The 14,480-nt window shown below is 56.1% G+C and overlaps 1 protein-coding gene across 1 annotated transcript; it reads left to right on the top strand.

Annotated features, from left to right (window-relative positions):
* The first annotated feature begins 1,338 nt into the window (after positions 1 to 1,338).
* Positions 1,339 to 13,862, top strand: HTR6 (5-hydroxytryptamine receptor 6). Its single transcript, XM_081574871.1, has 3 exons — positions 1,339 to 2,052; positions 13,072 to 13,230; positions 13,416 to 13,862. Exons 1-3 carry the CDS (start codon positions 1,339 to 1,341, stop codon positions 13,860 to 13,862), a joined length of 1,320 nt encoding a protein of 439 aa, XP_081430997.1.
* The last annotated feature ends 618 nt before the right edge of the window (positions 13,863 to 14,480 follow it).

Raw genomic sequence — 14,480 nt, 5'->3', positions numbered from 1 at the left:
GTAAAGAATCTGCCTACCAATGCAGGAGATGCAGGTTCCATCCCTGGGTGGGAAGATCCCTTGGAGAAGGAAATGACAATCCAGTCCAGTAGTCTTGCCTAGGAAATCCTATGGACAGAGGAGGCTGGCAGGGTAGAGTCCATGGGGTTGCAAGAGTCGGGACATGACTTAGCGACTAAACAACAACAATAACATATATGTAACATCCGTGTACATATATGTCAAGCGCTCTGCCCAATATTTCCCAGCCGGCTCGCCCTGGTAGCGGGTGGGCAGCCCCCTGTTGGAAGCAGGCCTGGATGAAGGTGGCCCACAGCCCCCTTCTCTGAGTTCCTCCTGCGCCAAGTGTGGGTGAGGAGGGGCAGGCGGCGGGGGGCGGGTAGAGGCCGCTAGAGCTGGGAGGCGACCTGGCACGGCCGGGCTCGCGGATCCTCCCTCCGCAGGCCCGGGGGTGCCGGGGACCCCGCCCGCCTGCGGGGCCAGGGCTCGGCTCTGCCCGCCCACCGCGGGGCGGAACGCAGGCTCCGCGGCGCGGGGACCGCGCGCTCCTGGAAGCAGCCACCGCGCCTCCGCGCGCGCCGGGCCCTCGCGGCATCTCCAGGGTCCCTGGGCGCCGGCCTGGCCCGCGGCCGCCTCTGCCTCTCCCGGGCCCGCGGTTCCTGCCTCAGTCGCCGGCGGCGGAGCAGCGCTCCAGGTACCGAGCCCGGGCGGGAGCGGGGCCGGAGACCCGCGGTCAGTTGGGGCGGGGGTCCTCTCCAGGCGGGCCGGCCGGCATCCTCCAGCTCGCCGCGGGGACCGCGTCCGCCCGAGCCCGGGGTGCCTCTGCGCTGGGTCCGAGACTTGCCCTCTCCTCTGGGGGCTTGGCTCTGGCCCGTGGGCCCCTCACCCTGCGACCCCCAGCATCCCGGCTCCTCCTTTGGCACCTCTGTACGTCCACTCGCCGAGAGGGGTTTGCCCCGGCCTGGAGAGCGCCCAGTGGCCCCGGGCTCTCACCTCCCCGGGTCCCTGCCCTCGACCCATCTTACGTCCCGTCCCTTCCAGGGGCTCTGCGCCCACCCGGCCAAACGCCCCGAGTCCCCGTTCCCATCCTCCTGCCTTGCCGCTCGCTCCTGCTAGAGGACCCTGCTCCTCAGGTGCCCCCTCCCAAACTTCCTACTCATGTGTTTGCGCCAGGTGTTTCTGCACCCCACCCGAGGACGCCCCTAGACCCCCTCTCCATCCCCCTCGGGGTGCTGACCCTTGACCCAGAGGCCCCCCCCCCGCCCCATCCCCGCCTTCCCACCAGCCAGCCTCCACGCCTACCCCGCCTGGGGCCTCACGTCCTCGCCCTCCGCCCCCATGGTCCCGGAGCAAGGCCCCGCCAATCACAGCACCCCAGACTGGGGGTCGGGACCGCCGTGGGCACCCGGGGGCAGCGGCTGGGTGGCCGCCGCGCTGTGTGTGGTCATCGCGCTGACGGCGGCGGCCAACTCGCTGCTCATCGCGCTCATCTGCGCGCAGCCCGCGCTGCGCAACACGTCCAACTTGTTCCTGGTGTCGCTCTTCACGGCGGACCTGCTGGTGGGGCTGGCGGTGATGCCGCCGGCCATGCTGAACGTGCTGTACGGTCGCTGGGTGCTGGCGCGGGGCCTCTGCCTGCTCTGGGCCGCCTTCGACGTGATGTGCTGCAGCGCCTCCATCCTCAACCTCTGCCTGATCAGCCTGGACCGCTACCTGCTCATCCTCTCGCCGCTGCGCTACAAGCTGCGCATGACGCCCGCGCGCGCCCTGGCGCTGGTCCTCGGCGCCTGGAGCCTGGCCGCGCTCGCCTCCTTCCTGCCCCTGCTGCTGGGCTGGCACGAGCCGGGCCGCGCGCGGGCACCCGCGCCGGGTCAGTGCCGCTTGCTGGCCAGCCTGCCCTTCGTCCTCGTGGCGTCGGGCCTCACCTTCTTCCTGCCCTCGGGCGCCATCTGCTTCACCTACAGCAGGATCTTGCTGGCCGCCCGCAAGCAGGCCGTCCAGGTGGCCTCCCTCACCACCGGCACCGCCGGCCAGGCCTTGGAGACGCTGCAGGTATGGGGGCGGGGGCGCGCAGGGAGACACAGGCCTGGGGGACAGAGAGGAATGAGCAGTCCTTGGGTACCCACTGGGCATCCACGGCTCAGCATACAATTGCTGGCACTTCCAAGTGGTCATTCCCAGTGCCCATCTTCCTTCCAAACTCCAGACTCAACGCCCAACTGTCCACAGGACCCACCAGGATGTGAGCAGGTTTCTCAAAGGTAACATGTGCAACAGGGCATTCAGGGCGCCCCAACTGTCTCCACTTGCTCCTCCCCCATCTTCCCCATCACAGCCATTGGCACCATCATGGCATCACGGCCCAGAAACTTAGGAATAATTTCTTTCCCTCATGCTCATGGGATTCATTCACAAGCCCCTCTATACCTGTGTCATCTCCATGGACACCTTTCTGATCTACTGATCCAAGCTGCTGTTGCTTCTTACTTTGGAGCCTTTTTTTTTCTTCCTGTGCTGGGTCTTCAATGAGGTGCACTGGCTCAGGGTCACCGGGGCTTAGCTGCCCCACAGCACAGGAGATCTTCTTTCCCCAAGCAGGGACTGAACCTGTGTCCTCTGCATTGGAAGACGGATGCTTAACCACCGGACCCCCAGGGAAGTCCATTGCTGGGAGCTTTGATAGCCTCCTGCTGACTCCCGCTGCCTCCACTCCAGACCCACTCCTGTCCATTTTCTGCACCAAGAGAAACAAAAGGGTGATCCCCTCACTCCTTGGCTCCAAACCCGTCTGCGGCTCCCCATGGCTCAAGATGAAGAGGAGACCCGGGCAAGAATTTGGCCTGGGACCTGGTCCTGCCAGCCTCTCCAGCTGCACCTCCTCCCACTCCCTGCTTCTCTGCCCCAGCCCTGTGTCCTTCTGATGCTTCTAGAAGGCGCCAGACTGTGTGCCCAGGTCTTTGCACCGGCTGTGCCCTCTGGAATGTTCTTCCCCTGGGGCTGTCCTTACCTGATTCTTTAGTCCACAGGTTACTCCTTCCCAGAGGCCAACTCTGACCACCCTGTCTGCAGACCTCCCCGCCGTCTGCTACCCTGTTATTCTCCATCTTGACCCCCAGTTTATCTGTTGGCTTGTTCATTGTCTGTCTCCCTCACTGGCGTGTAAGCTCCCACAAGGGCTGGGCTTATCTGGGTGGGTTTCGATCTCCACTGCACCTAGTAGGTGTCCCCTGATTCCTTGTGAATGGGGTGGGTGCTCTTAGCCCCAGGCCCTGCAGTGTCTAGAGTGGAGCGGATTGCCCAGCCCCTGAGTCCTAGCACCCTACCGCCCAGGGATGGGTGTTCAGACTGCCCAGGCCTGAGTGCCAGAGAATTAGACCACAGGCCCCCAAGAAGGTCCCAGAGGGGCTCTCTAGTGTCCTCTAGGTGTGGCCTCAGCTGTGGGAGGTGTCTGCAGGATGGGACACCTTTGGGGGGGGGTGGTTACTGGATAGACGGGGCTGGGAGGCTGACATCCTGGTTGGCAGCCCCCAAGTGGCTCGTCCATGTCACCACTGCAGTGAGGCCCATCAGCTAGGATGATGGCGTTCTAGGTGGACAGGAGGCCTTGGCTGCAGCCAGCTCTTTCTGCTGATCTATACTCATTGGAGAACCTTCTTCAGTCTCTGCAGGTGGCTGTGATCCTGACTTGGTTCTCCAGCTTCAGGATGGCTGCCATGGGCTACAAGAACCTCTCCATGGGTTCTTGTAAAGGAGCGTTTCCCAGACTTCAGGCTTTTGGGAGCTGCCTCGTGGCATCTGCCTTGCCACCCTGCCGCCCACCCTCACACGGTCTGCGAGTCTCTGCAGCCATATGTACTTAGCGTTTTCTTGGAGTCATCTCATCTTTTTACTTCCCTGAATTTATTTAGAAAGAAAACTTCTTATCTCTTTCACTAACGGAAACATCAGTATCCTTGCCAGAAATAGAAGGTGATCAAAACCACAACCCCAGTGAGGCCGCAGAAGCCCCAGCAGTGTCGCTGAAGTCCAGCTTGGATGGCTGGAGATGCTGAGCCCAAGGCCTACTTTCTCCTTGTTAGATGTTGGAGGGACGTTAAAGATACAGTAGCATCAGCAGGAGACTTTCTCTTGACATAAGCAGAGGAGCTGGGGGGGCGCTCTAAAGGCCTCTGGTCTTACTCTGTGACTCAATTATTTTGTTGGCTGTTCATTCACCATCCAAGGTCCTCTCCTCGTCTCCCTCCGCCCTGATGACTAAGGAGGTGTGGAGCTGGCTGGTCTTGGTGGGGTTGGAGTGGAGAGGTCTAGATTCTTGGTTACAGCGGTGCCTGTGACACACAGATTTTCTTTCCGTGAAGCTAACCAGCTGGCACTTGGATTTTTAAAAAAATAATTTTATTTATTTATTTTTGGCTGTGCTGGGTCTTGGTTGCTATGCGAGCTTTTCTCTAGTTGTGGCTTACGGGGTTAGTTGCTCCATGGCGTGTGGGATCTTCCCGGGTCAGGGATTGAACCTGTGTCTGCTGCATTGGCAGGTGGATTCTTTACAACTGAGCCCCTAGGGTAGTCCCCAGGCACCAGGATTGAACCTGAGACTATGGCCTTAGCACCTGGGCAGGTGCCCCACCTTTGAGCACCCATGATGTGCCGGGCACGGAGCTAAGCAAATCCCCGGACACTGAAAGGGGCCAGGAACCCTCGTCCCTGTTTGACAGCTGGAGAACTAAGGGTCGATGAGGGGAGGTGACTTGCCCACGGCTGCACATCTGGTCAGGGAGGTTCAAGCGCAGAGCCCGGGTCTGAGCCTTGTGTTGCCCGTCGGCGGTGACGTGCCCTTAAAATACGGCTCCAGGGTGTCCACCCTGGGTCCTGTGCTCACTCCACTGGCTGTGCCTCTAGTCTCCTCTGCTGGGTCCTCCTGCTCTGCCACCATCTGGGGCACTCCCCTGCTGGTCCTCGGACCTCCTTGCTTTTTTTCCACATTCACTTCCTTAGTGAGCTCATCTCATCCCGTGACCGGAAGTATCACGCACACACTGATGACTTCCAGCCTGGGCCACTCACTCACTTTGACCCCAACAGAATTTGGGATTTTTTTCCAGGCTCCAGACACCGTCCTTGACTTGTCTTCCTTATATGGACTAATTGATGTGCGTTGCTCAGGCCAGGAACCTTGGGGGCAGCCTCTCTTTTTCTGTCGCTGTGTGCTTTCCATGTTCAAGACACACGTAGGGACTGACCGCTTCTCATGTGCCAGGTGCTGCCCCCACCAATGGCTGAGCCCTTCATCTGATGCCTAGGTTATTGCACTGATCTTCCTCTGGCTTCCTGAGCCCATTCCTGCTTCCTTTTGATCTTACACTGCAGCCATCGCGATCCCTGGGAATTCCCTGGCAGTCCACTGGCTAGGACTCGGCACTTTCCCTGCTGTGAGCCCGAGTTCGATCCCTGGTCAGGGAATTAAGATCACACAAGCCATAAGGTGTAGCCAAAAAAGAAAAAAAAAAGAAAAGTGCAGGCCCTGTCCTGTTATTCCTTGCCCCTTTTCTGGTCTCCTTCCCCCCCACCCCCCCTCACTCTTTCTGTTTCAGCCGCACTGGGCTCCTTGTTGTTCCTGCCTCAGGACCTTTGCACCTGCTGTTGCCTCTGCCTGGAGAACGTCATGTCACCATACAGATCTCCCCCTAACTTCTGTTCCTTTCCCCTGGCCTCTGCTTGGCTGTCTTACTAACCGCTTGGTTAGTAACAAGATCTCACTCACACAGATCCCCTCCAGCCCTCATTTCCTAAGTTGTTCTCAGCAGCAAATAGCACCACCTGACAAGCTGTATACTTTCCATTTATTGTTGGCATGCTTACTTCCTCCTACTAGAATGTACGTTCTGTGAGGGTGAGGACCTGTCTTGACTGCTGTATTCTCAGCATCTAAAGGAGTGTCGTGAGTGTTCATTGCACAGTGATGGAAGGAAAGAAATGGACACAGTGCTTCACAGAGCCCAGGATTCAACCCCAGCTCATGTTTTCCCCTTCTCTTCCACTTCTAGAAGCTTCTTGTAGCTGATGGATCCTGCTCTTTTTAGTATATTCATTCACTTCCTCGGTGCTGTGTTGAGTACTTCTCTTTTTATTTATTTATTTAACTGCACTGGGTCTTGAAAGTGAAAGTCGCTCAGTTGTGTCCGACTCTTTGCAACCCCATGGACTATACAGTCCATGGAATTCTCCAGGTCAGAATACTGGAGTGGGCAGCCTTTCCCTTCTCCAGGGGATCTTCCCAAACCAGGGATCGAACTCAGGTCTCCTGCATTGCAGGTGGATTCTTTACCAGCTGAGCTGCCAGGGAAGTCCTGGGCCTTAGTTGCAGCATATGGGATCTTCAGTCTTCATTGTGGCATGTGGGATGTAGTTCCCTGACCAGGGATGGAACCTGGGCCCCCTACATTGCAATCACAGAGTCTAAGCCACGGGACCACCAGGGAACTCTGTTGATGACCTCTCTTGTGCAGGAGCTGTCCTAGGCTGTGAGTGCGGGCATGAGTGGGTCTGAGAAGGTCCTGCCCTCTTGGAATCTATGTTCTAGTTGGAGAGAGAGATGGTAGTCACGAAACCCTATCATGATGAGGGTTCTGGAGCTTATAAAAGGGTGTCTCTTCTAGTAAACATAAAAAATCTATCACTCCTTGTGTGTATGTTTGGAAAATCAAGGAAGTCACAAAACCAAAGGCTGAGAGGCGTCTTCATGGGTCATTTAGCCTCTGGGCTTCCCAGGTGGCGCTAGCAGTAAAGAATCTGCCTACCAATGCAGGAGACACAAGAGACGTGGGTTCAATCCCTGGGTTGGTAAGATCCCCTGAAGGAGGAAATGGCAACCCTCTCCAGTATTCTTGCCTGGAGAATCCCGTGGCCAGAGGAGCCTGGTGGGCTACGGTCCACAGGGTCACGAAGAGTTGGACACGACTGAGCGACTTTGCACACACATGCACTGCCTCGGAGGCAGAATGACTCTCGGCCTCTCAGGCCTGAAATGTGTCTGCGTGAATATCTCCCGCTTTCTGGAATGCCTTTTCTCTTGATTTGAATAAGGAAGTGTCAGACTCCACCATCCAGCAAGTACCTAGCTTAAAGTCGCTCAACTTGCTTCCCAAACCACCCGGATCCTAAGCAAGCTTTCTGCCGGCTAGTTTCCTTACTGCCTGGAGGAGAACTGCCTGTGTTTGGGGACTTGGCTTCTGGGAGGCCGCCTTACTCTGGCCTCCTGGGTTGTGACCCTCTTTCACCACCTGAGGTGGCATGCCCCAGAGGCCAGCGCATCTGGCCTGGGGTGGAGGCGTTTTCATTGTCTGGACCCAACGGAATCGATGAGAAGGAGCAGAACTGGGGGGGGGGCGGTGGGTGTTAGGCCCCCTTCCTCCCCTTCCCGGCCCCACTGAACCCTTAGCTGCTTCCTCGATCCAGTCTCTCGCCTCCCCACAGAGGGAGGGGGGCTGGCTACCAGTCCCTGAAGTCCTGGCCCTTCCTGGAGTTTCGGACATGGTTGCTGAGCTGGCTGGAGTGTGTTTCTCTGCCTCTATCTGCCTGTTGATGTGAATGAACTTTTGGAAAGCCACTGGTTGGCTCAGTGGTTTCAGGCAGGTCCTCCCAGCCCCAGGGGCTGTGAGAAAGGAGTCCCGCTTAGAGGTCAGGCAGGGACTGTGGGCTGGGGTGCAGAGTGGGGCATGAGAGGTGGTGATGGCGCCCGTGAGATGCAGCCAGGGCAAGTGTGTGTGTGAAAGGTAGGCGCCCCTGTGGTGATGGTGCTCACCCTTGGGGGTGGTTCCAGAGGGACCGCTGTGGGCGCTCAGCCTCCTGGGGAGCAGCAGGCGGCCCGGCTGGGTGTCCCTGTGTCCTGCGCCCCTTTCTCTCTCTGCCAGGACTCCTGTGTCTCTGCGGTCACACGCTCTCCCCATCCCCTTCCTCTCCGCCCCATTGCACCCCCTCCCTCCTCCCCCTCAGCTCAGTCTCACCCCCTCTCCTCTGCGCTCTTCCTCTTCCTTCCCTCCCTCCCTTTCTCCTCCTGGTCCTCCTCCCCCAGCTTTCTTCACCCTCCATCACCCAGCTATGCATCATTCTATCCTAGCAATCCATCTTCCCTTCCATCTCTGCCTCCTCCTCAGAGGAGGCTGTGATCCCAGAAATATCTCAGAGGGGGAGGAGGGGGTGAGCAGGAGCAGGGCTGAGCGTGACAGGCTGGGCCACCGCTCAGAACGAGGCATCCTGGTGCAGCTGGGATGGGGCGGGGGGCTTGTCCATCTGTCTGGGCACAGGTTCAAATCCTGCCTCTTTCTCACCGCAGCTGGGTGACTTTGGGTGAGTTGCTCACCTCCCTCTATCCCAGAAGTAATGCTATTTATCATTTGAGGCTGTTTGAAGCATCAGTGAGATGACATATATATATATATATATACCTGGTACATAGTGGTTGCTTGTTGCTTGACAAATGTTAACTCTGTCCTTTCCTCTTGATGGTAAAATGCATGATGCTGGGAAGTTCACCCCTTTGCATCTTCCTAGGGGAAAAAAATAACCATGGCTTCCATCAGTAGCCTCATCACCATTATCAAGGAGTTGCTGCTGCTGCTGGTGCTAAGTCTCTTCAGTCATGTCTGACTCTGCGACCCCATAGACGGTAACCCACAAGGCTCCGCTGTCCCTGGGATTCTCCAGGCAAGAATACTGCAGTGGGTTGCCATTTCCTTCTCCAGTGCATGAAAGGGAAAAGTGAAAGTGAAGTCGCTCAGTCATCCGACTCTTAGCGACCCCATGGACTGTAGCCCACCAGGCTCCTCCGTCCATGGGATTTTCCAGGCAAGAGTACTGGAGTGGGGTGCCAATACAAATAACAATAAACACCAACCATGATCTCTAACTTAGTAACTAACTCACACAGTACTTACTATGTACCAGGCACTGTTCAAGTAACTTTCTATTGTCTTATTTAATCCTTACTACAGTCCTACAAGGTGGATGTCATGAAAATTGCCATTTTATAGATGAGAAAGCTGAGGCCCAGAGAGGTAAAGTACCTTGCTTAAGGTTGCTCAGCTAGTTAGTAACAGTCACGATTTGAACCGGGCAGTCTGGCTCCCAGGTCTATCTTATCACCCTCACACTATGATTAGATGGCTGGGCTTCCCAGGGGGCGCAGTGGTTAAGAATCTGCTTGCCAATGCAGGAGATGCAAGAGATGCGGGTTGGATCTCTGGGTTGGGAAGATCCCTTGGAGTAGGAAATGGCAATCTGCTCCAGTATTCTTGCCTGGGATTTCCCACGGACAGAGGAGCCTGGTGGGCTATAGTCCACGGGGTCTCAAAGAGCTGGACACATCAGGGTGACTGAGCCCACCATGGTTAGATGGTCGTACAAATTTGAAATTACATGAGAGAATATGTAAGTACACTTTAAAATGAAAATTCATCAATAGCGATAAAGTAAAAGACCCCACTGACGTCATCCAATCACCTCCCACTCCTAGGTCTCTCCCTGGTAAAGAATCCGCCTGTAATGTGGGAGACCTGGGTTTGATCCCTGGGTTGGGAACATCCCTTGGAGAAGGGAATGGCAACCCACTCTGGTATTCTGGCCTGGAGAATTCCATGGACTGTATAGTCCATGGGGTCGCAAAGAGTCAGACATGAATGGGTGACTTTCACTTTCACTATAGTATTCTTAACCAGGGTTTATGTAACCACTCTCCTCTGATGGACTTGTGAGCTGTTTCCAATTTTTTTCTGTCATGGAGCTCTGGTATACATCCTTGTTTGTGCTGAGTGAACAGACAGGTGTACAGGTGTTTATGGACATAGGGACCTGCAAACAGACTTCCCTCCTGGAAGGGCACTGCCAAGTTGTCCTCCGATGGCTGCCCACAGACGTGTACTGATATAAGGGACGTGCAGACGACAGAACATGCCACGAGGGATCGTGAGGCAGCTTTAGGGCACAGAGCGCTGGGAAGGGTGGCATCAGCTGCACCCCGGGGTGTGGGCTGGTGGTGGCCCTTGACTTCTGTTCCATGAGGGCCTCTCGGTGAGAGTGGTGGGGTTTTGCTTGGGGCTGCCATCCTCCAGAATGGAAGCGCATGGGAAAGTGGAAAAGGCTCAGCGTTTGGAGCCAGAGGTGACTTTAATGCCCTGACTCAACTCTTGTCTGCTGTGTGACTCCTGGCTAGTTATTTTCCCTCTCTGAGCCTCATCTGCAAGATGAAGATTATACTACCTTCCTCCCAGAAAGACTGAATGAATATCAGGTGCAGATGCATTGTAAGCACTCAGTAAGTGGGGATAACAATGTAGGAGTCTGTGGTGCTTTGGTTTGAGCACAATATGACCTTGGGAAGGTCCCCTACTCTCTCTGAGCCTCAGAGAGGCTCTTCCCTCTTGCCTGTTTTCTTGAGTCAATTCTTTGGGGAGAAGGAAGCAGGAAAATGCAGGTTTCTTCCCAGGAAGACTGGAGAGGGACTCTCAGATCACAGTTGACCCCTCTGGGTCGCCCTCCCCTGATGACGGCCCCTGTCTTATCTTCCCTAGTGCCTTGGTTCCCCAGTGCCCCAGAGCCCTGGCAAGATCATGGCTGTCTCTTGCCTCCTCACCAGGTTCCCAGGGGTGAGGGGGTACCTGTGTGGCTGGGGCATGCGGGAGATGGTGTCTCCCTCCTCCCCTTATGTCTGTCCCCATCGACGGCAGCAATCCAAAGTCAGAGCAGCTCTTAGGAGATTCTTTTGGGGAAGCACGAGTCTCTCCCTCCAGGCTGACCAGGTGGGGCCACAGAAGCCACAGAGAGTCCACTCTGGAGAAGAGAAAATGAGAAGAGGAGAGAAAAGCAGACCTTTTCTCCCTGGCTGCTGCATAGTGAGTCAGAGCATTTGTCCCGAGGTCTGCACTGCTTTGGAAAGCCTGAGCTGTTGGCAGAAGGACAAGGCTCCCGAGGGCACTACAAACTTCCCCAACCTCATCCACACCCCATTGAATGATATCAGGGCTGCTATGTGTTCGTATTAACTCTGTGTCCAGCACAGGGCATATGTGTATTATCTGCAGCCTCATAGCAACTCCATAAGCTAGCGTTTTCTCCCATTTTACAAATGTGGAAGCTGATTCTCTCAAGATCACTGAGTGAGTGAGTGGTAGAGGCACGATTTGAAGCCTGATCACTTGTTTTAAAAGCCCAGCTCTTGCCTCTGTGCCCCACCAAGAAAGCGGGAAGAATTAAGGGCCTCTTTTAGGCTCCCCTGTGTGAGCCTTGATATTTGTCTAACCAGATTTCACCTAGGCAAATACATCGAAAAGCCGGAGTTACAGGGTGCCTGTCTCCCCTCCCCTGCCCACCGCCATTCCAGATCCTATAGGAGAGAATGCAGCTGGGGTTTCAGCACCATGGACAGGAACCAAGCCTGGGGACCCTGAAGAGAGGGAGGGAGAACAAGGCTGGGAGGGGGAGTTCCCGCACGTGGGGTGGGGGTGGGGGGTGGCTTTAATGCGCCCTGGGGCTCATGCATTTTGGCTTTGCCTCCTCCACCCCGTTTCCATCTGCGAAGGTTGCCTGGGAACCTGGCTCCTTTCTTCCTGTCTCCTCCTGACTCTTTCATCCTCCCGTATCCAACCTGTCTCTGGTCGCCTCAAGAGCTAACCTGGGCTCTCGCACAGTTTAGGAAGTGTTGGGGGGAGTCTCTGGCCTTTAAAGCCCAGGTGTATCCCCAGGCAGCACACATATCCTTTCATAGTCCAGTGAATTATGCTCACCCCAGTATTTACATAAGCTGTCAACATAGGTGGGTTTCACTTTGTGAAAAGCAGATACATGCAAATCCAAGTTGATTACAGCACATGGTTTAGAGGAGGGCTTCCCGTTGCAGCTTTTGTGGATTCCTCGAGGTTTCAGGGAGGGAATTCGCAGTGGTCTCTGAACTCTGTGTGGGAAATTTTTTCTTCTGTGTGTGTATGTATGTGTGTGTGTTTGTAAACATTTACAAGCTTTTTGTTTTCTGGGGAGTAAGTTGTGTAGACTTCACTTGAATTCCAGTGGGCTCACAAAGTTGAAAAAGTTAAGAGAACCGCTGGGCTAGTGGGTCATCTGGTACAGAGAACCTTTTAATGTTTTGGGACTCCTTGTCTCCAGTTTATAAAAGTCATGTTCGAGCCCCTCATGCCTTGTCCCCTGTGGAGCCTCTCCTTTTTCCTCTTCTCGCCCAGCTCCTGCTCATGAAGTCCGTGTGTGGGAATGAAGATGTCTGTAAGTCCACAACGAAATCTGAGTTTAAAATACCAAGGTCACTAGCACCCGTAGTGATTTCTATTTAATTGCACACATTTATTTGGGGCACATGTTTTCAAAATAAACTTTATTTTGTGGATCATGAAAACAGTGGTGCAAAACTGTCACTCCAAAATATGAAGAGAATCAATTCATAGGCAAAGAGATTGTCAAGCCTTGGACAGCCACTGTCTTCTTTTGTCAAGTACTGTTCAATTGCAGCTAATTCTTGAAGTGCCCAAGTGCAGTGCAGGACAACACTGCACCCAGACACAAACCCAACAGTTCAGCAGGCCTGCACTCCCTGCAAGGGACCACACTTGACACTGTTCAACAAACATGGACATGAGCCCCTGGGAATCTCACCGCTCTTCCCAGAGCTCCTTGTGCATTGCTAAGTCAGGGTCAGGGCTCGGTGCAGGACCAGGACGAAGGCTCAGTTTATTTCGGGGATCAAGGCTCAGTCTGGGGCTGAAGTTGGGCTCAGTCTGGTCCAGGGTGGAGGCTCCATTTGGGACTGTGGTTATGTAGGGCTCAATCTACGGTAGGTATCAGGGGTCAGGGCCATTGGCAGAGCTTAGTTTACTGCTGAAGGGCTCAATCTGAAGCCAAGGTCAAGATTCAGCCTGGAGTCAGGGTCAGGGCTCCATCTAGGACTACAGTTGGAGCCCATTCAAGGGTCAAGGTTCATTATATTAAGGGCTTGGTCTAGAATTAGGATTAAGGCTCAGTCTGGGGCCAGGAATAGGTTCAGACCAAATCACGTGGCCTTCCTTTCTGCAGGTGCCCAGGACCCCGCGCCCAGGGGTGGAGTCAGCTGACAGCAGGCGTCTAGCCACCAAGCATAGCAGGAAGGCCTTGAAGGCCAGCCTGACCCTGGGCATCCTGCTGGGCATGTTCTTTGTGACCTGGCTGCCTTTCTTTGTGGCCAACATAGTCCAGGTAATGCCAACGCTGGGGGTGGCCTCCCTTGCTGGGGAGGCCCCAAATCCCACCCCACCCCACCCCACACTCCCAGAGCTGGGGAGGGAGGGGGGCAGGCAGCCACTCAGAGCGCACCTGTTTGTGCATCCACGCTGGGTGGGGTGCTCTGTGCCCTGGCTCCAGGATGTCCCCCACCCCTCCAGGCCGTGTGCGACTGCATCTCCCCGGGGCTCTTTGACGTCTTCACGTGGCTGGGCTACTGTAACAGCACTATGAACCCCATCATCTACCCACTCTTCATGCGGGACTTCAAGCGGGCCCTGGGCAGGCTCCTGCCATGTCCCCACGGCCCCCGGGAACAGCAGCCGGGCCTCGCCTCGCCCTCCGTGCGGACCTCTCACAGCGGCCCACGGCCCGGCCTGAGCCTGCAGCACGTGCTGCCCCTGCCCCTGCCGCCAGACTCGGACTCAGACGACTCAGGCTCCGGGGGCTTCACTGGCCCGCAGCCCACGGCCCAGCTGCTGCTGCCTGGTGAGGCCAACCGGGATCCCCCTCCGCCTGCCAGGGCCACTGCTACAGTCAGCTTCTTCAGCATCGATCGCACGGAGCCTGAGCTGCGGCCGCGGCCGCCTCGGACCCCCACGAACTAATGCAGGCTTGGAGAGCTGGAATGGATGGGACCAGGTCCTCCAAGGCCTTGGACCAGCTCTTGGCTAAAACCAGGAGGCTAGAGGTCCTCCGGGGAGCCGTTCTGAGCTCCAGTGGGTTGCACGGAGTCAGCACCCCCTGCCCACCGCGGGCCTCCAACCTGGAGGCCTGGTCACTGGCTTTAGTTCAGTTTTCTCCAGGATGCCTCACCACTGAGTGTAACTGGTGGATGTGTGTAGAGTGAGGTTGGAGGACTCCTGGGGGTGGGCAAGGCCCTCTCGGTCCAGGTTAGGATGCAGTTAATCATCTTCCTTGCACATCCTATCAGACTGCGTGGGAACAATGCCTCTGTCTGCAGAGGTGGCTCAGCGCTGGGCCAGATCCCTTGCTCTGCAGGCCATTATCATCAGCAGCAGCTCCCGGGATTCTGTTAGAAGTGCACATCCCTGCCCCACCCCAGACCTCTGGTTGCCAGGTGAATAGTGTGCACATTACGGTTTGAGATGTGCTCACTCAGGGGACCTTTAACCCTGAGGATGGTTGGCTAGATAGTCTTCAGACCAGCTAGGCTCTCAGGATATACGTGCTGCAGAGTAAACATCTGAGCCTGGGAGTTGGGC

The sequence above is a fragment of the Giraffa tippelskirchi genome, chromosome 3, assembly GCF_054371585.1.
Source record: "Giraffa tippelskirchi isolate mGirTip1 chromosome 3, T2T-mGirTip1v1.2.pri, whole genome shotgun sequence".
Lineage (NCBI taxonomy): Eukaryota > Metazoa > Chordata > Mammalia > Artiodactyla > Giraffidae > Giraffa > Giraffa tippelskirchi.
The sequence above is the reverse complement of the archived record's forward strand: the minus strand, read 5'-3'. Positions and strand labels throughout refer to the sequence as shown.